The sequence below is a fragment of the Pongo abelii genome, chromosome 7 (genome assembly GCF_028885655.2).
Source record: "Pongo abelii isolate AG06213 chromosome 7, NHGRI_mPonAbe1-v2.0_pri, whole genome shotgun sequence".
Classification (NCBI taxonomy): domain Eukaryota; kingdom Metazoa; phylum Chordata; class Mammalia; order Primates; family Hominidae; genus Pongo; species Pongo abelii.
Window position 1 is genome coordinate 136,707,847 of NC_071992.2, and position 23,445 is coordinate 136,731,291.

The window sequence follows — 23,445 nt, forward strand, 5'->3', positions numbered from 1 at the left end:
TAAGTACTTAAGTTATACTGTGTCATCAGCATTAAATTTTGGTGAAATTGTCATTGTTTTAGATGTTTAAAAAAATGTAATGCTACTAAATGTGTATAGTCCTGAAACCACCTTTGGTTTGGACTTTACTATGTGACCTTTCTAAGACGCAGTTTGGAGAGAATATGACATAGAGAAAAGAGGATATGTTTTGATGTTAGGTAAACATGGGTTTGGAACCTAACTGTGTCACCTATAAGTTGTTGTTTATAACCTTGAGTAGATTGATTAACTCATTTGTGAAGTGGAGGCAATAGTAACACACTTATCTTACAAAGTTATGAGGATTAATTGAGGTGAGAGTTTAATATGTGACATAGTACCTGACATATGCTTAACTTACAGTGTAAGAAGTATCAGTTCTTGCCCCGTATCTCCTATACATTTGTTCTTAAAATGCAAGTAATTATAAAATATAATAATTAGGAAAAGGTTTAGTTGGCTTTTTAACATTGGAAAAATAACATAAGAAGAGATATTTATATGAAGGTACCTTAGAATTCACTTTAAAATAACTAATTTAAGAACATGGAAAACAGTGGGTATGAAGTTAAAAGTATGTCAAATTGATGGTTAATATTTTCTAATCAAAGGGTGGTACAAAAAGAGGGTATAATTTGATTTGAACTCATTTCTCAATATTTGTTTACAATTGCTTACTTTAAGTAACTTACTATGGCCATCTTTCACAGGAATATTAAATTCTTTTCTAAAAATTAGAATCGTAAGATTCATGACCTCAACTTTTCTTCAAGTATGAATAATGTATCCAAATTTTTGCTACTGTTGAAGAGAATCTTAGGGTACAACTTCTTCAATAATGTAAACTTCATATTCTCTCTCTGTATATGTATAGACACACACACTGTATAAACACATATGTTTATGATTATAGATATATATACACATAATCATGTATGGTGAAACTACTCTGCTTTTTACAAGTCTAAAACTTTGTGTAACCTCTTCAAGAAGTGTGCTCTTTTCTTTGCCTTTCATGGGAAGCACCGTGGCTCCAACTACTGAAATAGCTGCCCTTCAGTAACAAACTCTAATTTGGTTTTAGGCTTTACCCAAGAAATACAGTACCGAAATTTTATTTTTTCTGAATGGAACTTTCTATGTTAATTAGCACATGCTGGCTTCACTATCTCTCTCTGTAATTTATTTAGTCTTTTCGCTAGAATTTTTTTTTTTTTTTTTTTTTGTAATGTCAGTGTACCACTCAACATAAGTTCATCCTGGAGTGTCTTTTCTTTCACTTTTTTAGTCTGCAGATTCCTCTTGCAGAGGTAGGTTGCTAATTTGTTTCTTCAACACTATAGCCTATTGTATCACCTGTCTGTCTCGTTGAAGATAAACAGCAAAAGTTGAGAACGCTTGTCCTCTGTTGCTTACCTCTTCCCATACTTATTTTCTCCTGTGAAAGCTCTTCCTGGTTACTAAGTGATCTCCATGTCTGTTTCTGTAACCTGAAAGGTAGAATTGAAATTGAAGAAATTCTGGTCTGCTATAGAGGATTAAATGCTAGGCATGCTTAATGTGTAAAAAGTTGCTTTTTAAGATCCATTTTAAAGTTTTAAACCCTTAATCACTAATTTGTTTACTTTTGTTTATGGTATTTAAATATTACACAATTTTAATTTCTTTTCTAGGTTTTCCATTATTATGGCCCTGCTTTAGAATTTGTGCAGATGATAAAATTATCAGATCTACCCTCCTGCTATATGTCAGATATTGAATTTGAGTTGTATCCTTTCATTTACATTTTCATTTTCATGTTCATTTTAGGTTACATTTTCTGTGTCAGGTAGAATGTTCTGGTATTGTCAGGTAAATATACATGTTAGGTATATATTTTTCATTATATTCATTGTTTTGATGTTGATGTTCAAGTAGGCTGCTGGACTCCTTATTGTTGGAGTTGCTGGGGAAGGAAGTTCTTGCTTTTCCCACCTCCTGGATCCTATACCTATTTTATCAGAAATCTTCCTCCCTATGCAAGCATCTTTATTTTCGTTCAGTATTGTTGAGACTTTTCTATGGATAGGGCTATGGAAATAATACAGAAGTGATTGAGCCTTGCTTCTTTAATGCAATTATAATGTTCTCTGCTTGAACACAGGACTGATCTACTCTCACACCTAGCCTAGCATTAACTGCAACTTTGTCCTTCCTACCCACTGCCCAGACACCACCACGTATATAGTTTATGTGCTTTTGTTAACTTTACTATTATTTTTTATAGTTTTAATGCTTTTTGGAAATAATTTCCCTTTTCCTGAAATCCAGGAATACATCTCCATGACTTCTCTGTTTTACTCAATATGTTTCTGCTGAAGAAGTCTGTAACTACAATATATCATAGCATATAGTAAGCACTCAATATTGTCAGATGAATGACTTTGGATTATGTCAGCTTAAATCAAAATACTCATTATTTTCTTATTGAAAATTCTTTGCTGCAGAAAAGATAACATTTACAAAGGCATAGGAGAACCTTACCCAGCTGAGAACTGTTTGTAGTCTAGAATCATTAAAGAGTAGTGGTTTTTTGGTTTGGGGGTGTTGAGGGCAGTTGCTAAGTGATCAGATTGGAGAGACTTTTCAGATTAATCAGGTCTTAAAAGACGTTACGTATCATGATTGGGGGTAAATTCTATCCTAAAGATAATGAGGAATCATGCAAGGATTATAAGCCAGACAGTAGCTTAATGAAAAGTAAATTTTAGATCATGCTGGTAGGATTTTGGAAACCTGAGCAAAGCTCGAACTAAACAAGTAGCATTTGGAATGGAGAGCCAGGAGAAGTACACGATGTGTTAAAGATGTAAAATCAACACGGTATCATGATTTATTTATTACATGCTGAGAAAGTGAGAAGGCCAGAGAGTGTAGTTGATTCCCTATGTTGAAACTGGTGTCACTAGTTGAGATAACATGAGGTGAGCCATTTTCATAGAGGAAGAGGAATTCAGGTTCGGGTAGTTGGAGTGGTAATGTACATTGCAGTAAAAAGTATAATAGGTAGTTTAAAAAATTTTTTATCCATTGTACATTACTGTTGAGAACCATTTAGCCAGCATGCTACCTGGCAGTATAACTGTAGACATTACTTTCAGATATAATCTGTTATTAATACTTCTTTTCTCTGTCCTCATCTGTTAACAGCTTGTAGGTCAGAAGCTATTTGACATATTTATCTTATATTAGTTTCTTGCCTTAGACCAATGGTTTTCAAACTATCTTCCAAGGAAAGTCAAGGACTGAGTTCTCCAGATAATGGGATTGAAAGATAAGTTGAGTGGGCATGGCTCTTGGCCCCCTCCTACTGCAACCAGAGCAGCACCTGTTCTGCCCTAAATATCGGGTTTCCCGATAAAATGTCACTTGCAAAAAGTTTCTGCATCAAAAAGGTTTGCAAAGTGCACTGTAAACTGTTTTCATGGTACCACCCAACATTTAGATGTTTGGCCGTGTTTTTACATAACATTCAGTATACTTTTTGCTACCATTATGTTAAGAAAAGTTCTACAACTTGAAAAAAAAATCTTCCCTCAAATACTGTATTTATGCTTTTAGAATAGACAGAGGACTTCCTGGTATATGCTGTAGAGAGGAGGGAGAAATGTTAGGAATCTGTGGAAAATAAAACAAGTAATTTATATACTTAAAAAATATTTAAATGTTTCTCCTGCCGTCAGCATGAAGAAACGTAAGAATCAGTCAGCTGATGTATCATTTTATGTATTTAAGTAAATATAAATGGTATCACATGTATCTGCAAATATATTCAACATATTTTAAACTCTCTTTTAAAAAATATAAGAATGTTTAGAAATACATCTAAGAACAGAACATTTTGTATAAAAAGAAATTGTTATTGGCTGGAAATGAAACACTAGCATAGTGTTTTTGAATTTTTATTTAGAAGCTACAGTTTTTATAAATTTCTTGTTCATATAGTTTATAGTAATGCTCTATATAGTAGCACTGTTTCTTAGCATATTTTCAGAATCAAACAAATAATTGGAAAAATAATTATCCCTAGGGAAAGGCGTAATTGTTAATTGCTATAGTTAAATTTTTTAATCAATGAATTTAAGCAACTGTGGAAGAATTGAAATAATGAAACTTATTTTAAGGAGTACATTGTTTCATGGGTACCATTACATCATTTCTTTAACTCCTTAGTACAGAGGATTGACAAACAGTACCAAACAGAATTCTGTGTTGCTGTTGGAGCAGATTTCTTCTCTGTGTAGCAAGGTATTGAGGGTTTCTTGGGGGTTTTTTGTTTGTTTGTTTTTATACTTGCCATTTAAGGATGTGTAAGAAAAGGGAATGTAACTTATTAATCTGTTTGCTTGATGACTTGGTTTCTTTAATGTAATATAGGATAATTTTGGTCCTAACTCATATTAAGATATTTTGGACTTTTCATAATAACTGTAAAAGTACTCTGCAAACGTAAGTGACATTTTGTTTTTAGGAGAGATTTTCAGAAATAAGCTTTATGACTAGTAATTGCTTTAAAGTTTTAAAATTTTATAACATGTTATTGTTAACCTACTTCAACATGCGATCTCAATTCTATGAGAAGACATTCATATACTTGCATTCTTTATTTCATTATAAGGCAAGGGATGAAAGTGGAAAAAGCTAAAGTTCTACTAAATTGTCATTTGGGAGTTTTCAATTTTTCTTTCTAAATTCTGATGATGTTTAGGAGATTTATGGCTACCTTAACAGTTATTTTGTATATATAATGATGTAAAATTGGTATATTTTTAACTTTAAAAAAATTACAATATAAAGAATTTTAAGTGGACTCATCTATTTAAAATCAAAATCAGTTTTTAATAGGAAAAAGTGAAAGTTTGCTTTTTTTCTAGTTATTTATTCAACTGTTATGTTTCTGTGAAAACAATTTTTAATGCACAAGATGTTTATTGGCAGTACTTACATTACATTTTCTTATTGTTTTAATAACAAGTAGACTAGCAAATAGTCCTGCAGGGAGAAAATGATTATTATAATTATAACAGTTTCCCTATGGTGCTATAATCAAGTCTTGGTTATAATTCCTATAGGAAATTGATATAGTAAAGGAAAAATGATTTTGACCTTAAGATGTATACTTGACTATATACTAACTTAAAATTTTGGCTTCTGGCCTCTTTTTCCATAAATTTAATAGTCCTTTGAATAGGGCACCAAAGTATTTATTTGATGAAGTGGCCTTTACCAGTATTAACCTGGCTTTCATCCTCTAAGAATAACTAATTTGCTAAATTTTGAAATTTTAAAATTTATCTTTTATCATTTATCCAACATATATTCTACTGTGTATGAGGTACTATACTAGATTTCGGGAACCCAGTAATGAAGTATACAGAAGAAGCTTTTATATTTGTGGAACTTACATTTTAGGGGACAAACAGAAAATAAATAACTGCAGACATAATAAGAATTATGAAGAAATAAACAGCCTGAGATAGGGAATAAGTCAAGAGACACTACTTTAGATAGAGATTAATAAGGCCATACATTTCTCCAAACTATTTGCAGAGACATCTTATGAATTAGTATATATTTTTTAAGTGCACTGAGAATAAAAAATACCCTGCTTCTATTTTAATCCAGGTAGCTAAGTAGCTCTCTATATAACCCTGTCCAGTCACCTAATCTTTTGAAGCTGCTTCATTGTGTGGATTGAGAATATTATTATTTATCATTAATTATCTATATTGTCAAATAAGGGAGGAAAGGAATATAGATGGTATAGTAGAAAGTCTTAAATAGAAGAGCATGTTTTTTAGAAAACTTGACTTTAAGCCATAGCTATGCCACTCACTGGCTTACAGCTTTTAATATTGTAAACTGGAAATAATAATCCCTCTGTTACCTATTTCAGAGTGTAATAAAAACCAAATTGAAATGTATTTTATAAACTACCAAGTATGACATAAATGATGGTTGCTAACTAATTTTTTATTGTCTTTGAAGTTTATGTGGCCCAAATGATTGAGACACATATGTGAAACAGTTTCCTTAAAAGTATAAAGCACTAGATATTAGATATTCTCTAAGTAATTTGAAGGTATGATGAAATTTATAGAAATTTTACAGAGAAATTTGTAGAAATCTTATAGAGACTTTGTTTTTTTTTGAGACGGAGTCTCGCTCTGTCACCCAGGCTGGAGAGCAGTGGCGTGATCTCGGCTCACCGCAACCTCTGCCTCCCAGGTTCAAGTGATTCTCCTGCCTCAGCCTCCCAAGTAGCTGGGATTACAGGCATGTGCCACCATGCCTGGCTAATTTATAGAGACTATTTGAAGTCAAAATGAGATCTGTACCTATAGTTTAACATAGGTGTAACATGAGCATTAGTCCATCTAGTTATTGAAGACAGGCAACACTAATCCTAGAAGCACCCTAAACTATTAATGTTTAATAATATATTTTCAGTTGTTTTGTTTTAAATTTGTTGTATTAGATTATCATTTTTTCTTCTTGAACCATGATTGTAAAATATTACAACATACTTTATTAGTAAGAAATAGAGACTTTATAACTATGTTCCCAGTTTAATGCAGCAAAAGGGATTATTTTTGAAGCCATATATTATGTAACTTAGAGAACAAATCTAAATATGAAGTAATTTATTTCTCTTACACATTGAGTTATGATTTGTTTTTTACTCTTTTTATTTTATTTTTTTAGACGGAGTCTCGCTCTATTGCCCAGGCTGTGATCTTGGCTCACTGCAACCTCCGTCTCCCGGGTTCAAGCAATTCTCCTGGCTCAGCCACTCAAATACCTGGAACTACAGGCATACACCACCATGGTTGGCTAATTTTTTTTGTATATTTAGTAGAGACAGGGTTTCGTCATGTTGGCCAGGCTGGTCTTAAACTCCTGACCTCAAGTGACCCACCCACCTCGGCCTCCCAAAGTGCTGGGTTTACAGGTGTGAACCACTGCACCTGGTCATTTTTCACATTTTTGAAAAAGTGTTTAATTACATACCAGTTCTTTGAAATCTAGGGCTTTATAACTTGGGTTTCAGCTGGGCGCGGTGGCTCACGCCTGTAATCCCAGCACTTTGGGAGGCCGAGGCAGGTGGATCACCTGAGGTCAAGAGTTCGAGACCAGCCTGGCCAACATGGTGAAACCCCATCTCTACTAAAAATACAAAAAATTAGCCAGGCAAGGAGGCGCTTGCCTGTAGTCCCAGCTGTGCAGGAGGCTGAGGCAGGAGAATCACTTGTACCCAGGAGGTGGAGGTTGCAATGAGCCAAGATCGCGCCACTGTACTCGAGCCTGGGCAACAGAGCGAGACTCCGTCTCAATAAATAAATAAATAAATAAATAAATAACTTGGGTTTCATTTATTAAACAATTTTTTTTTCTTTTTTTAAGTTTTTACTGCTACTATCTGCCAGATGCTTGTTCGTAATATTGGATAGAATAAGATGGACAGGCCCTTTCTCAAGAAACTTTCATGGTGCTTAAATTCTATTGCTTTGTGTGATCTTCAGTCAGCATCTTAGCTTAAACAAATTATCTCTCTATGTAGCTATGATTAGCCCCAGAATATAAGTAAAAACTTCTTGGAGTAAAGCTTATTTTACTAATAATTAAGCTAGAGCAGGAAAAGACAAGATAGGATTGTTAGGGAGTTATGATGTTCACTAATCTTCTGGCTGGGAAATATTTCTTCAAAGAGAGGAATTTGCAAGCTAGAAACATGATTTCCACAATGACTGCTTGTTGGAGAGGACCTACTGAAAAGATTTAATCAAGATTTTGAAACTGAGGCCAGGTGCAGTGGCTCACGCCTGTAATCCCACCACTTTGGGAGGCCGAGGCGGGTGGATCACTTGAGGTCAGGAGTCCAAGACCAGCCTGAGCAACATGGTGAAACCCCGCCTCTACTAAAACAATAGAAAATATTAGCCAGGCGTGGTGGCACGTGCCTACTTGGGAGGCGGGACAGTCGCTTGAATCAGGGAGGCAGAGGTTGCAGTGAGCCGAGATCACACCACTGCACTCCAGCATGGGCAACAGGGTGAGATTGTCTCAAAAAAAAGATTTTAAAACTCAGATTTGAAATGTTATTTGGTGTTTATATTCTGGAGATAGAATGATAGCTTGAACAGATCATCCTCAAGTCTCTCAGAGGTTATCTAATGATTACTGTATGGGTGAGAACAAGTTATCAGCACCTAAGTGTATTAAGAATGCATTATGAACAACTGACGATTTTATTTTGTAGGGAATTATAGTTTGTGTGATTTAGAAATACTTATTTTCATATTTGTAGCAAATGTCTAGTCAATTTTTTTTTTTATTATTATTACTATTATTATTATACTTTAGGCTCTATGGTACATGTGCGCAACGTGCCTGTCTCAAAAGTGTGGCCATTTCAGCTAATGGGTCCCACCACATTTATATTAGGCTATAAGTAATGCATTGAACTGCATTTAGCATCCCTAAAATGTTGAGAAAGCTGTAACTGGGACCCAGTCTGGCATACTCACATTACAGCCTTGTCCACCTTTTTAACCATACAGTCTGGTCACATTTTTTGGGCTATGAAGTCTTATGTATGCAAGAAAGAAGAACTAGGATTTAATGTCGAGAAAATTAGATATATTTTTTATATTTAATGCTTATTTTCTATTGCTAAATATTTTTATTTTTAATTTCTAATTCTTAACTACATAAAATATATTTGACTTTAAAAAGATTATGGCTATAATAATAAAGAAAAATAAGCATATTTCTTTTAACCTTTCTTATTTTGTTCCTAACATATTAGGTTGGTGTAAAAGTAATTATGGTTTCAGACCATGAATTTTAAATCATTATAACTAGGCTCAAACACATCTTTATGAATAAAAATAGAAACCATTACAATCAACACATTTTTGCCAATGAGAATTAAGTTTTTTTATTCCCGTAGTATAAAAATCCATGCTTTGGAATTCTACGAACTCTTGGAAAGCGTTTTCTGCATCCTGCCTTGCCTGTGGAAGCATTTTCCCTGCAAAAAGTTGTTGAGATGCTTGAGGAAGTGGCAGTCAGTTGGTGAGAGGTCAGGTGAATATGATGGATGAGGCAAAACTTTGTAGCCCAGTTCATTCAAATTTTGAAGCATTCGTTGTGTGACGTGTGGTCGGGCGTTGTCATGGAGAAGAATTGGGCCCTTTCTGTTGACCAATGCCGGCTATAGGTGTTGCAGTTTTTGGTGCATCTCATCGATTTGCTGAGCATAAGTCTTAGATGTAATGGTTTCACCAGGATTCAAAAAGCCGTCATGGATCAGAATGGCAGCAGACCAGGAAACAGTGACCATGACCTTTTTTTTAGTGCAAGTTTGGCTTTGGGAAGTGCTTTGGAGCTTCTTCTCGGTCCAACCGCCAGGCTAGTCGTCGCCTACTTTTCGTCACACAATCTGATCGAGAAATTGTTCGTTGTGTAGAATAAGGGAAGACGACACTTCAAAACAACAATTTTTTAAATTTCTGCTCAGCTCATGAGGCACCTACTTATTGAGCTTTTGGGGGTTTATTTATTTATTTTTTTGTTTTGTTTTTGAGATAGAGTCTCACTCTGTTGCCCAGGCTGGAGTGCAGTGGCTCTATCTGGGCTCCCTGCAACCTCTGCCTCCCAGGTTCAAGCAATTCTCCTGCCTCAGCCTCCCAAATGTCTGGGATTACAGGCATATGCCACCATGCCTGGCTAATTTTTGTATCTTTAGTAGAGACAAGGTTACACCATATTGGCCAGGGTGGTCTCGAACTCCTGACCTCAGGTGATCCACCTGCCTCGGCCTCCCAAAGTGCTGAGATTACAGATATGAGCCACCATGCCTGGATTTATTGAGCTTTCTAATTTGCTTCAAATGCCGAATGACCATAGAATGGTTGACAGTGAGTTCTTCTGCAACTTCTTGTGTAGTTGTAAGAGGATCAGCTTCGATCATTGCTCTCAATTGGTTGTCAGCTTCCTATGGCCGGCCACTATACCTCTTGTCTTCAAGGCTCTTGTCTCCTTTGCAAAACTTTTTGAACCACCATTGCACTGCATGTTCGTTAGCAGTTCCTGGGCCAAATGCGTTCATGTTGCAAGTTGTCTCCACTGCTTTATGACCCATTTTGAACTCGAATAAGAAAATTACTCACATTTGTTTTTTGTCTAACATCATTTCCATAGTCTAAAATAAACATAAACAGCAAGTAATAAGTTATTAGCAGGAAAACATAAAGCGAGAAATGCTCATTAAAATGATGTATAACATAACCACATTTATTTAAGAACATATTCCAGTATCAAACAGCAAATTTCAACAATGCAAAAACCACAATTACGTTTGCACCAACCTTAATATTTATTTTTACATCTGTGAATTAAGAATGCATAAGTAAAAATAATAAATAGCAACAAAACATTAAAATATTAGTGATCATGTATTTCATGTAACTAGTCCGTCGATATAGGACAGTTAAAAGTGGTTTTGCACTAGCTTTAAGATCTTTGGCAAATGCTTTGCCTAAATTTTCCCAAAGTTTTAAAATGAAATACTTTTTACTGAGATGTGCTGATTGATGTAGCTGCATTTCTAACATAACAGGAAAAATATAGCTTTCAGAACTGTGGTTTGTTTTATTCAGCCCTTAATAAACTGAGAATTTACCTAAATAGATTATGATGATTTTGTTGAACCAATATTTAATAAGCATCTGTATCCCCAGCCCTGGCAATACAAAGATGAATAAGCTGAGTTTGCTCATAAATCAGTCAGAAGTTGCTGTATGTTTTCTAGCATATAATTCATTGTCTTCTCCTCAGTTTTTACCTATTAGCATTAAATCTCTGATTTCCAGGAACAAAGTTTCTAAATTGCCTTCAAATGTATTTTAATTTTGAAACTAGAACAATAATTCATCTAGTCAAAAAGTTATAAGATGATGATTGAATATAACAAAATATTTTGGTGCTAGAACTCAGCCTTACACTGTTTTGTATATATACAAATAAATCATGTCCACAACCTGAACTTGAAGCAAATATTGTGAATTTTTCAGAGATGTATACCTCAGTGGAAAAGGGAAGCCTGTAGCTTTGAATGCCTTTGCTGTTTTTGTTTGTCTGCATTTTAGCTTTTATTTTGTTTTGTTCTGACAGAGGGTGGGCCATTGCTCTTACTTTTTAGTTTTTATAGTGGAGTTTTTGGGAGAGGGCATTACTAAATGCATGTTAAATTGGTGAAATATGAGTGGAAAATTGTCAACTGGCACTATTCAAGAATGAATCTCAATGTGCAATCAATAAAAATATGGTCTGTTTTATTCAGGTTGGTGCTCTTTTTGTATTGCCATGTACCATTAGTAACATACTGATTCCACCTCCCAACCAACTCAGTTCAAGAAAATGGAAGGAATATATAGCTAAAAAGCCTAAAACAATCAGTGGTAAGTATTACATGTTTCAGTTGTTTTAATGATGCAGCATAGTTAATGTATGTATCAAATTTGAAGTGAAGATAACATTTCTATATGAGAAAACAGTATTTCATATTATTGCTACTGATTACCAGGAGTCCACATCATTTTAAGATTTTTAATTGTAACCTACTGTAACATAAAGTATCTCTAACCATATTCATTTAAAATGCTAGTGATCTAAAGGCAGAACTCTTGGTTCATTAGATAGCTAATTATATTGAACATGGGTTTTTTAGAGACATTTCAGGAATCAAATTTGTGAAAAGAGCGGTTCACTTATTATATGGTACATAAAAAACCTGTGATAATTTTTTGAAGAAATTAGTAGAAGTTATTTATTTATTTATTTAGAGATAGAGTCTCGCTTTGTCACCCAGGCTAGAGTGCGGTGGCACGATCTTGGTTCACTGCAACCTCCACCTCCTGGGTTCAAGTGATTCTCCTGCTTCAGCCTCCCAAGTAGATGGGATTACAGGCACCCACCACCATGCCTGGCTAATTTTTATATTTTTAGTCGAGATGGGGTTTCACTGTGTTGGCCAGGCTGGTCTCGAACTCCTGACCTCAAGTGATCTGCCCGCCTCCGCCTCCCAGAGTTTTAGGATTACAGGCGTGGGCCACCGCACCTGACCTAAAGTCTTTTATTTAACAGTTTAACTATATGTTACACAGTATTCCAAATATTCTATTTTAGAAATATTGATTCATTTAATTTTTGTAATAACCCCATATACTTATTTTTATCCCCATTTTACAGATGAAGGAATTGGAGCTTAGAGAAGTGACAGAGCTATTAATTGGCAGAACCTATGGCTCTGTCACTTCTCCAAGGGTTTGAACCTGTGCTCTTCACCACTACACTGTGTTTCCACTCTGTTCCTCTAGTATGTTCAAGATGTCTTTATCCAAATGAAAATTTCTATTATAAAATCAGAGATTAAGTCCAAACCCTAGTATTTCATGAGGTGATTCTGGCTTAGAATGTTAGAATTACTTTCCCAAAGTCACATTGGTGAAGTGTGTTCCATCATACTTTGGCCTTGATGTGTGTTTTTTAAATTGAACAAAAATTTTTTACTTTTTTTTTAGCTTATAGTTTTTGTGACCCATAATGTGATGGGACTAAGAACTGTAGTTGAAACTATTATGAAGAAATCTGTAGAAATACTCCACAGGGCCCTTGAATTTTGAGGAATACAGTTTTAAAATCAGTAGCTTATACAGTACAGATTTTCTATTTTTCTGTATAAGAAACAGGAGAGATACTGAATTCTATTTTAGCAGATGTTGAATTTCAAATGTAGGTAAGATATCTATGTGGAAATTTAAATGTAGAGTTTGAAATTTAGATACAGATCTCTAGGTAATAGTCAGGGCTGGAGATCTAGATTTTGAGTTTTCCAGCAGTTTTGTTTATCTATTGTGTAATAAGCCACCCCAAAACTTAGTGGCTTGAAAGAGCAAACACTTTATTTGCTTATAGTTTTGCAGTCTGAGCTGCCCTCAGCAGAGTAGTTCTACTGATCTCACAAGAGGTCATTGATGTGGGTGTTTTGAACTTGCAGATCATTTGGAGGCTGGGTTCAGCGAAGCTGGCTGGCTTTCTCTCTCCATTTAGTCTTAGAGCCTTTTCCTTGCCACCTGGTCTCCTCACATGATCTCTCCTGCAAGTTAGCTGGAATTTTTCCACGGTGGCTCAGGACAAACATATAGAACTTGAAACTACCAAGACTTTTTAAGGCTTAATCACAGGACTAGCCCAGTCTTACTTCTGTTACATTCCATTATTTAGAGCTAGTTACAAGAATAGTCCAAATTCAAGGGGGAAGTACCTATCCAAAGGTGTGAATAATAGGAAGCCACCAATGTAAAAAGTGTACCATAGGTGCCTATAAGTTAGGAATGTAGAATGTTAGTTAGGAATGGTTGAAAACAACAATACATAAAGAACATGGCTAGAGAAGAGAGCCAAGGATAGGGTCTTTAGAAATACAGTCATCCCTCAGTATGCACTGGGGATTGGTTCCAGGACCCCTGTGGATAACAAAATTCCTAGATGCTCAAACCCCTCATATAAAGTGGAGTAGGAGTTGCATATAACTTCTGCACATCCTCCTGTATATTTTACATCATCTCTAGATTACTTATAATGCCTGATACAATGTAAATGCTATGTAAATACTTGTTATACTATATTGTTTTTTTAAATTTGTATTCTCCTTGGTTATTAATTTGTTATTTTTAAATTTTTTTTGGAATATTTTCAATTCGTGGTTGGTTGAATCCACAGTGTAAAACCCATGGATGTAGAGGGCAAATTGTACCTGCATATAAGGTGAAAATGGAGGGAAAGTTAGGAAATGATATGGTAAATGGTCTTTGGAAGACCCTAGCAAGTTATCATTAACATCAGCATTAAAATACCATTTATATAGAGCATGGTGCAAAGTGTGGGAAATAAAGGAGCATCAAACTGGGTTTTTACACTTGAGGAAGTAGATTCATTGTCTTTTTCTTTGTGAAATTTATACTCAAGTGAGGAATGTACCTAGGACAATAATTATAAGTCTGTTTGGCCAATATTGTGAAGGCAAAATGAAAGGTACTTCCAGAGCGTATGACCTAACATAGCCTTAAGAGCTCAAGAAAAGTTTCCTATAGGAGGAGATATTGTTACTGTAACTTACTGTACCATACTAATACATGAATAAGTGCAGCTTTTAACCCTTCTCATCTCACAGGGAACAAATATATATTTGGTAATTTTGGCACTTGCTAAAACAAAATCAGAAATAGATTTTCTGAGTGGCAATATAGTCAATTTCGCTTATTCTACATATAGTCATGGGATAATACTGATCCATTTCTCAGCTTTACATATGTCTAAAATTGATTAGACATATGTAGACATATGCAATCAGTTAATCATAATATTAACATCTCCTTAATAAACTTGAGTGTATTCTGGCAGCCCATTCATTATTTGTTTTTCCTCTTGTAACTTTCTCCAACTTCAAACTACCATTATGTTGGAACTTCTGATTTTAAGGTAATTTACTTGTAACTTAGGTGTGGGGTTTTTTTTGGCCTGATTTCCATTGTAATTTTAAGAATATATCATGTGGCTTGATTTGATTTTTTAAAATTATCTCCTCTTGAAATTTGAGCATTAATATTGGTAACCTGTGAATAATAATAAGACACAGATCACGTAATCTTTGAAGCCAGATTGTTGATTACTGATTAGGCTGGATCATTAAGGGCTGATTAAGCTGACACTTAACAGTATTAAAAAAAAAAAATCTTAGAAGTAGAAATAAAATCAAACTGGACAGTTGATTATTCAGTTCTATTCTACCCATAGTCCTCTCTGTAGGATAAATTCTTACCCATTGATGGAACTTTTTTTTGTAAAAATAGAGAAGCTGAGTTTTAGCTAATGTTGTAAAAGCTTCAATAACTCACACCTGGAAAACTTCCTATCCCTTCCTAGCATCACTAACAATACCCTTTCTCACTATCCCAAATCATATAGCGACTCTCAGATCATTCTCCTACACCATGGCTCTGTTTCTCCACAATCTACTGAATTATGCCCAACTGTCCTCTATTGTTGCCACATATATTCCAGAATCTTCATTCTAACTTTGTACTGTTTCCTAAAAGTATTCCCTGATTTTATTCCTTTGTGACTTTATTATTCATTCATTCATCTAGTCAGTTATACCTTTTATTCATTTATTTGAATATACAGCAGATATTGTGTATCAAGCATGGTACTGTTATCTTGGGATTACTGATCCATGAGATAGACTTGAGTCTTCCTCTAATGGAATTTACACTGTACCACAGAAAATAGATATTCAGAAGTTATTATAACATTGTATTTAGTAGTCACTGACTAGAAAAAATCCCCAAGACATAATGAAAAAAGCAAGGTATGCAATAGTTATGCTATTATTAATGGTAAAAACAAGTTTGTGTGTATTGAGCATTTAAACATATTTGTATATGCATTAAGTATCCGCTTTTTCAACAGATATTTTTATCGAGCACTTACAATATATTAGGCACTGTTTTACATGCTGGACCAGCAGTAAATAGAACAAAATCCTTGCCCTAATGGAGCTTACTTCATGGTAGAGGTCACAGGTTTAGTTGTTCCCCCAGATAGTCATATGACTAGTTCCTAATTTTTTCAGGTCTTTACTCCAAAATCATTTTTCTCTTTTAGGACCTTTTTTGCCAGCCCATCTAAAGTTGCAAACAGACTCTTCTCCTGACCTCTTATTCATCTTCCTAGGTTTATTTTTTTACCTTAGTACTCATGCTGTCTAATATACTAAATGTGTGTCTACCTGACACTTAACAGTTGCTCAAAAATATTTGTTAAATAATGAGTGAAGTATATATTTTTAGGTAGTAATAACTGCTTTCCAGACAGATAAAGACTTTGAATGGACTCCATCTATGTAGTGTGAACCAAAATTTGTGCTCCAATTTTTATCAGTTTCCTAGGTTTCATCGTTTGATGAAATAAAAAATATGTATGTATTAATTTCAACCATATGATGTTGTTTTTATATATCAAAAATTGTTACATATCAGCAATTTCATATAGTTTGAACTAAAATGGACAAACAATGCCCAATTTGAAGTATGGTTTAATTATAATAGCAAATGAATGCCTTTTAAAGTTGGTATTAAATAAAATACCCAGAAATTATTATGATACAGGAAAAATGCAAAAGCACTGTACAAACAAATGAAATTAAGTCAACCTTATTACATTTCAAAAGAAAAATGCCTATATGTAAAACTTTTATTGAGAAGACAGATGAATAGTGAAAAATGGCTGGCTCACTGTGTTTACAGAGATATTTTATGAAATTGTCAAAAAATCGAATGATCATCTGCAACCTAAACAAATCATAGAAAGGTAATAAAAAATTTTATCTCCCAATATTGAAAGCCTACTATGTGCCATATGCTGTGGATTCATTATCTTTAATTCTCAAAACAATACTGAGAAGTAGGTTTTTTAAAAAACCTTTATATTACAATTGAGAAAAATAAGGTAATCAAGGAAACCAAGAACCTTATCTAATGTCACAGAGTGGAATTAGAATTTCTACCTAATTTTGAATGTATCTAAAGGCCATGCATGATTTCTTTTGTCACATCATGTATACTTTTGTTGAAAATAATTTTTAGAAATTGGTCTTTTCGGCCTTCGATAAACTTTAACACCTCTTCATGCTAAAACTCTCAATAAGCTAGGTATTGATGGAACGTATCTCAAAATAATAAGAGCTATTTATGACAAACCCGTAGCCAATATCATACTGAATGGGCAAATCCTGGAATGATTCCCTTTGAAAACTGGCACAAAAGGATGCCCTCTCTCACCACTCCTATTCAACATAGTATTGGAAGTTCTGGCCAAGGTAATCAGGCAAGAGAAAGAAATAAAGGGTATTCAAATAGGAAGAGAGGAAGTCAAATTGTCTCTGTTTGCAGAAGACATGATTGTATATTTAGAAAACTCCATCGTCTCACCCCAAAATCTCCTTAAGCTGATAAACAACTTCAACAAAGTCTCAGGATACAAAATCAATGTGCAAAAATCACAAACATTCCTATACACCAATAATAGACAAAGAGCCAAATCATGAATGAACTCCCATTCACAATTGCTACAAAGAGAATAAAATACCTAGGAATACAACTTACAAGGGCTGTGAAGGACCTTTTCAAGGAGAACTACAAAGCACTGCTCAAGGAAATAAGAGAGGACACAAACAAATGGAAGACTATTTCATGCTCATAGATAGGTAGAATCAATACCGTGAAAATGGCCTTACTGCCCAAAGTAATTTATAGATTGAATGCTATCCCCGTCAAGCTACCACTGACTTTCTTCACAGAATTAGAAAAACTACTTTAAATTTCATATGGAACCAAAAAAGAGCTCATATAGCCAAGACAATCCTAAGCAAAAAGAACAGAGTCAGGAGTCATGCTACCTGACTTCAAACTATGCTACAAGACTATAGTAACCAAAACAGCATGGTGCTGGTACCAAAACAGTTATACAGACCAATGGAACAGAACAGAAGCCTCAGAAATAACGCCACACATCTACAACCATCTGAACTTTGACAAACCTGACAGAAACAAACAATGGAGAAAGGATTCCATATTTAATAAATGGTGTTGGGAAAACTGGCTAGCCATATGCAGAAAGCTGAAACTGGATCCCTTCCTTACACCTTATACAAAAATTAACTGAAGATGGATTAAAGACTTACACATAAGACCTAAAACCATAAAAACCCTAGAAGAAAACTTAGGCAATACCATTCAGGACATAGGCATGGGCAAAGACTTCATGAGTAAAACACCAAAAGCAATGGCAACAAAAGCCAAAATTGACTAATAGGATCTAATTAAACTAAAGAGCTTCTGCACAGCAAAAGAAACTATCATCAGAGTGAACAGGCAACCTAAAGAATGGGAGAAAATTTTTGCAATCTATCCATCTGACAAAGGGCTAATATCCAGAATCTACAAGGAACTTAAACAAATTTACAAGAAAAAAGCGAACAACCCCATCAAAAAGTGGGCTAAGGATATGAACAGACACTTCTCAGAAAAAGACATTTATGCAGCCAATAAACATATGAAAAAAAGCTCATAATCACTGGTCGTTAGAGAAATGCAAATCAAAACCACAATGAGATACCATCCCATGCCAGTTAGAATGGCGATCATTAAAAAGTCAGGAAACAACAGATGCTGGAGAGGATCTGGAGAAATAGGAACACTTATACACTGTTGGTGGGAGTGTAAATTAGTTCAACCATTGTGGAAGACAGTGTGGCAATTCCTCAGTGATCTAGAACCAGAAATACCATTTGACCCAGCCATCCCATTACTGGGCATATACCCAAAGGATTATAAATCATTCTACTATACAGACACATGCACATATATGCTTATTGTGGCACTATTCACAATAGCAAAGACTTGGAATCAACTCAAATGCCCATCAGTGATAGACTGGATAAAGAAAATGTGGCACGTATACACTATGGAATACTATGTAGCAATAAAAAAGAATGAGTTCATGTCCTTTGCATGGACATGGATGAAGCTAGAAACCATCATTCTCATCAAACTAACACAAGAACAGAAAATCAAACACCGCATGTTCTCACTCATAAGTGGGAGTTGAACAATGAGAACACATGGACACAGGGAGGGGAACATCACACACTGGGGCCTGTCAGGGCATGGGTGGCTAGGGGAGGGATAGCATTAGGAGAAATACCTAATGTAGATGATGATTTGGTGGGTGCAGCAAACCACCATGGCACATGTATACCTATGTAACAAACCTGCACGTTCTGTACATGTATCCCAGAACTTAAAGTATAATAAAGAAAAAAAAAACTTGGTCTTTTCAATTTTATGTCTTGATATTTGTGGAAATAATTTATTCTCATGTAGCAGAATAATAGTATCTGACAATTTTATAATTCTAGATGTTTGATAATTTTAGAAGTCTAAACTCCAATATTGCCTTATATTTTTAAAATTGGAATTCTTTTGAAAAGAAACATGTTAAAGGCACTCTTGGAGAAAATCATATCTGATTGTTTTGTTGACTAACAATTCTAATAAAAATATTTTTAGAGGGACTAGACTAATGACTGATAAAATGTTTTGAAATGATGAAGCATGTGCCTTTTCCACATTCAAATCACCATGGTGAAAGTATTTCGAAATAGTGGGCTGACATCAACAGTGGATTGGTTAAACAAAATGTGGTACATATATACCAGGAATACCACGCAGCCATAAAAAAGATTGTACACTTATGCTATGGAATACTGTGCAGCCATAAAAAAATGATCCATGAACACCATGGACTACTATGCAGCTATAAAAAGATGGTACATATACACCATGGAATACTGTGCAGCCATAAGAAATGTGGTACATGTACACCATGGAATACTGTGGAACCATGTCCTTTGCAACACCGTGGATGCAACTGGAGGCCATTATCCTAAATGAATTATCACAGAAACAGAAAACCAAATATCACATGTTCTCACAAATGGAGACTAAACCCTGGATATACACAAATATAAAGATGGGAACAGTAGGCACTGGGGACTCCAAAGGAGAGAAGTTGTGTACTATGTTCACTGTCTGGGTGACAGGATTAATAGAAGCACAAACCTCAACATCACACAATATACCCTTATGAGAAACCTGCATGTGTACCTCCTGAATCTACACTCAAAGTTAAAATAAAAAATAGTGGGCTGAAACAGATAAGGTTAAAATAGCACAGTACAAGTGATCTATAAATTTCATCTTGAGAAATAAAGGACTGATAAGGATTTTGAAAGATTTTAGTGACAGAGACAAAGTATTCTTTTAGTCAACAAATATTTTTCTGTGCCTGCTGTGTGCAAGGTGTTACTGTGGTGCTAGGAATACAATGGTAAACCTTTCAAGTAACTTGACTACCAACCTTTATTGTACACTTAACTTTATACTCGTTCTTTTCAAGCACATATGAAACATGCTTCAGGACAGACCTGTATACATGCTAGCCCACTAAATGAATCTCAGTAAATTTAAAAGGATAGAAATAATACACACGATATCCTCCAGTTTCAATGGAATTAAGTTAGAAATCGACAACAGAAAGAAACCTGAGAGATCTCTCAACTATTTGGGAATTAACACACTTCCAAATAACCTATAGGTCAAAGAAAAAATCAAAAAGGAAATTACGAGATAGTTTTAACTGAATGAAAATAAAAACAAAACATAAAATGTATGGAACACAGGTAAAGCAGTACTAAGAATATCTGAAATGCTTATCTTAGAATGGAAAGAAGATCAAGAATCAATAATTTAACCATTAACCTTGGTAAGCAAGAAGACCTAATCTAAATGAGTAGAAGGAAAGAAATAGACCAGAAATTAATGAATAAAATATTGAAGAATATGTCTACCAAAAGAAGTATAAGACGTACACTGAAAACCCCAAAACATTACTGAGAGTAATTAAAGAAGATATAAGTAAATGGAGAGATATACCATATTTAGAGTTTGGAAAACTCAGTATTATTAAGATAGAACTCCAAATTGAACCCAATGCCTATCAAAATTCCAGCAGGACTTTTTATAGAAATTGACAAACTGCAGGAGGTCAAGACCAGCCTGGCCAACATGGCAAAACCCCGTCTCTACAAAAAAAAAATACAAAAATTAGCCAGGCGTGGTGGCAGGCGCCTGTAATCCCAGCTGCTCTGGAGACTGAGGCAGGAGAATCGCTTGAACCCGGGAGGCAGAGGTTGCAGTGAGCCAAGATCGCGCCACTGCACTCCAGCCTGGGCGACAGAGCGAGACTCCGTCTCAAAAAAAAAAAAAAAAAAAAAGAAAAGAAAAGAAATTGACAAACTGATCCTAAATTTATGTGGAATAGCAAGGCACCTATAATGGCCAGAACAATTTTGAAAAGGAAAAACAACACTTGAGAGCTTATGCTACCTGATCTCATGACTTATTATAAAGCCACAGTTATCAAGACATTGTGGTATTGGGCTAAGAATACATAGATCCATGGAACAGAATAGAGTCAGATGCCGATGGCAAAAGGACAGTTTCAACACACTGCTGGAAGGATTGGATATGCATATGTAAAAATTATGTATATATATTTATATATGTACTTAGACTTTTACTTTAAATGAAAATTAGCTCAAAATGGATCGTATAACTTAATTCAAGAGCTGAAATTATAAAGCTTTTGTAAGATAACATAGATAACAAATCTATAAATTAGAAAAAGAAAACAAATTTATAAAGTAGAATTCACCAAGGTTCAAAATGCTTACTTTTTGATAAACACTATCAAGAACATTTAAAAACAAGCTACTTAGAGAAAATAGTTCCAGTCGTATATCTGACAATGGACAGATATATTTGAAAAATTCTCCCAATTTTATATATAATAAAACAACCCAGTTAATAAGTGAGTGAAATGCTTGAATAGACATTTCACCAAAGAAGATACACGAATAACTAGTAAACTCCATGAAAAGATGCCCAACATCATTACTCTCTTGGGAGATGCAAATTACAACCAAAATGTGATTCTACAACACACTCACTAGAATGGCTGTAATTGAAAACAGTGACTATCAAATGTTGATGAGGATGTGGAGAAATTGCACATCTCACACATTGTTGCTGGGGATGTTCAATAGCACAGCTAGTAAGGAAAACAGTGTGGCAGTTAAACTTGCACTTGAAGTACAACCCAGCCCTTTCATTCCTAGATATTTACCTAGGAGAAATGAGAACATATGTTTACACAAAGGCTTGTATGCAGGTGTTAATAAAAGCATTATTTGTAATAGCCAACACTTGGAAACTATGCAAATATTTATCATCTGGTGAAGAGATCATTTTTTTTTGCATATAATGGAATACTGAGGAATGAGAAGGCATGAAAAGTTTGGGGTGTACCTGAAAAACATTATGCTAAGTTTATAAATAATGTCAGACAAGGTTAGATTATTTATTGTAAGATCATATATATGAAATTTCTATAAAAGGCAGAAGGAGACAGAAAGCAGATCAATGGTTGTCTGAGGCCATGGGTAGAAGGGAGATTGACTGCAAAGGTGTGATGGAAGTTTCTCAAAACTGGATCATAGTGATGGATGCGCAGTTGTTTACATTTCCCAAAATTTGTTAAAGTTAGACTTTAATATATATATGTACATATGTAAATACATATGTAATTTTACATCATTAAAGGTTTTTATTTTTTATAAGGATCACTTTTTGTAAGAATCATTCGGGTCCTTCAACCTAAATGCAGAGTTTTGTTTATCTCTCTAGTTTAATGATTCTTAACATCAGCTACAAATTAGAATCATTTTGACAGTTATTTACAGTTATTTAAAGAATCACTTTTTTTCTAAGAATCATTTAGGTCCTTCAATCTAAATACAGAGTTTTGTTTCTCTCTCTAGTTCAATGATTCTTAACACCAGCTGCAAATTAGAATCACCTTGACAGTTATTTAAAAATGTCAAGCTGAGCTCCACCTGAAAATAATTCAACCCAAATCTCTGGGGTGGACCCAGGGTGTCAGTGGTTTGTTAGAGCATCCTTGGTGGTTCAAATGTATATCTAAGATTGAGAACCTCTGCCCTAGGTGGTGCTTTCCCCAACACGAGGTGAAATCACTGTCACTGAAGAATCCTTTAGATGCTTTGAGGCAGAAAAAAAATTGAGAATCACTACTTTAGGCCTTTAATTCCTTATCTAGAAAATAAGGATACTACTACTTCCTTATTGTATCTCAAGCTTGTTTGAAACAAATTGGTAATGAAGGTACACACTTCCTAAATTCTGCAGTAGCTTTTTGTTATTCTGTCCAATCTTCTATGCTTCTTTGTCTGTGGAACAATAAAGAAATCATTGCTGTTCATAATGAGTAAGATCTGGAAATGTCTTTTGAATGGCTTCTCTATTCATTGTAGCTTTCGAATTGTGTATTTTATTATATAGTAATTGAGAGGAAATGTATATAGTTTATGATCCTAATATTACTTGTTTAAAATAGTCATGGTGGAATTTATAAATCCTGTGTTTTTATAATTTTCACAGTAGTGAGTTATACACCTATTCAACAGTACTATTCTTTTTTTTTTTTTCTTTCTTTCTTTTTTTGAGGCGGAGTCTTGCTTTGTTGCCCAGGCTGGAATGCAGTAGCGTGATCTCAGCTCACTGCAATCTCCACCTCCTGGGTTCAAGCGATTCTCCTGCCTCAGCCTCCCGAGTAGCT

General features: G+C 34.6%; 1 protein-coding gene across 1 annotated transcript in view; it reads left to right on the forward strand.

Moving 5' to 3' along the window:
- The window catches only part of MTBP (MDM2 binding protein), a 78,229-nt gene that overhangs the window by 14,099 nt on the left and 40,685 nt on the right, over window positions 1-23,445 (forward strand). Inside the window, exons 9-11 of the mRNA XM_024250975.3 lie at window positions 1,695-1,789; window positions 4,239-4,308; window positions 11,408-11,525. Coding sequence (XP_024106743.3) covers window positions 1,695-1,789; window positions 4,239-4,308; window positions 11,408-11,525 — 283 coding nt within the window. The remainder of the gene's footprint in view (window positions 1-1,694; window positions 1,790-4,238; window positions 4,309-11,407; window positions 11,526-23,445) is intronic.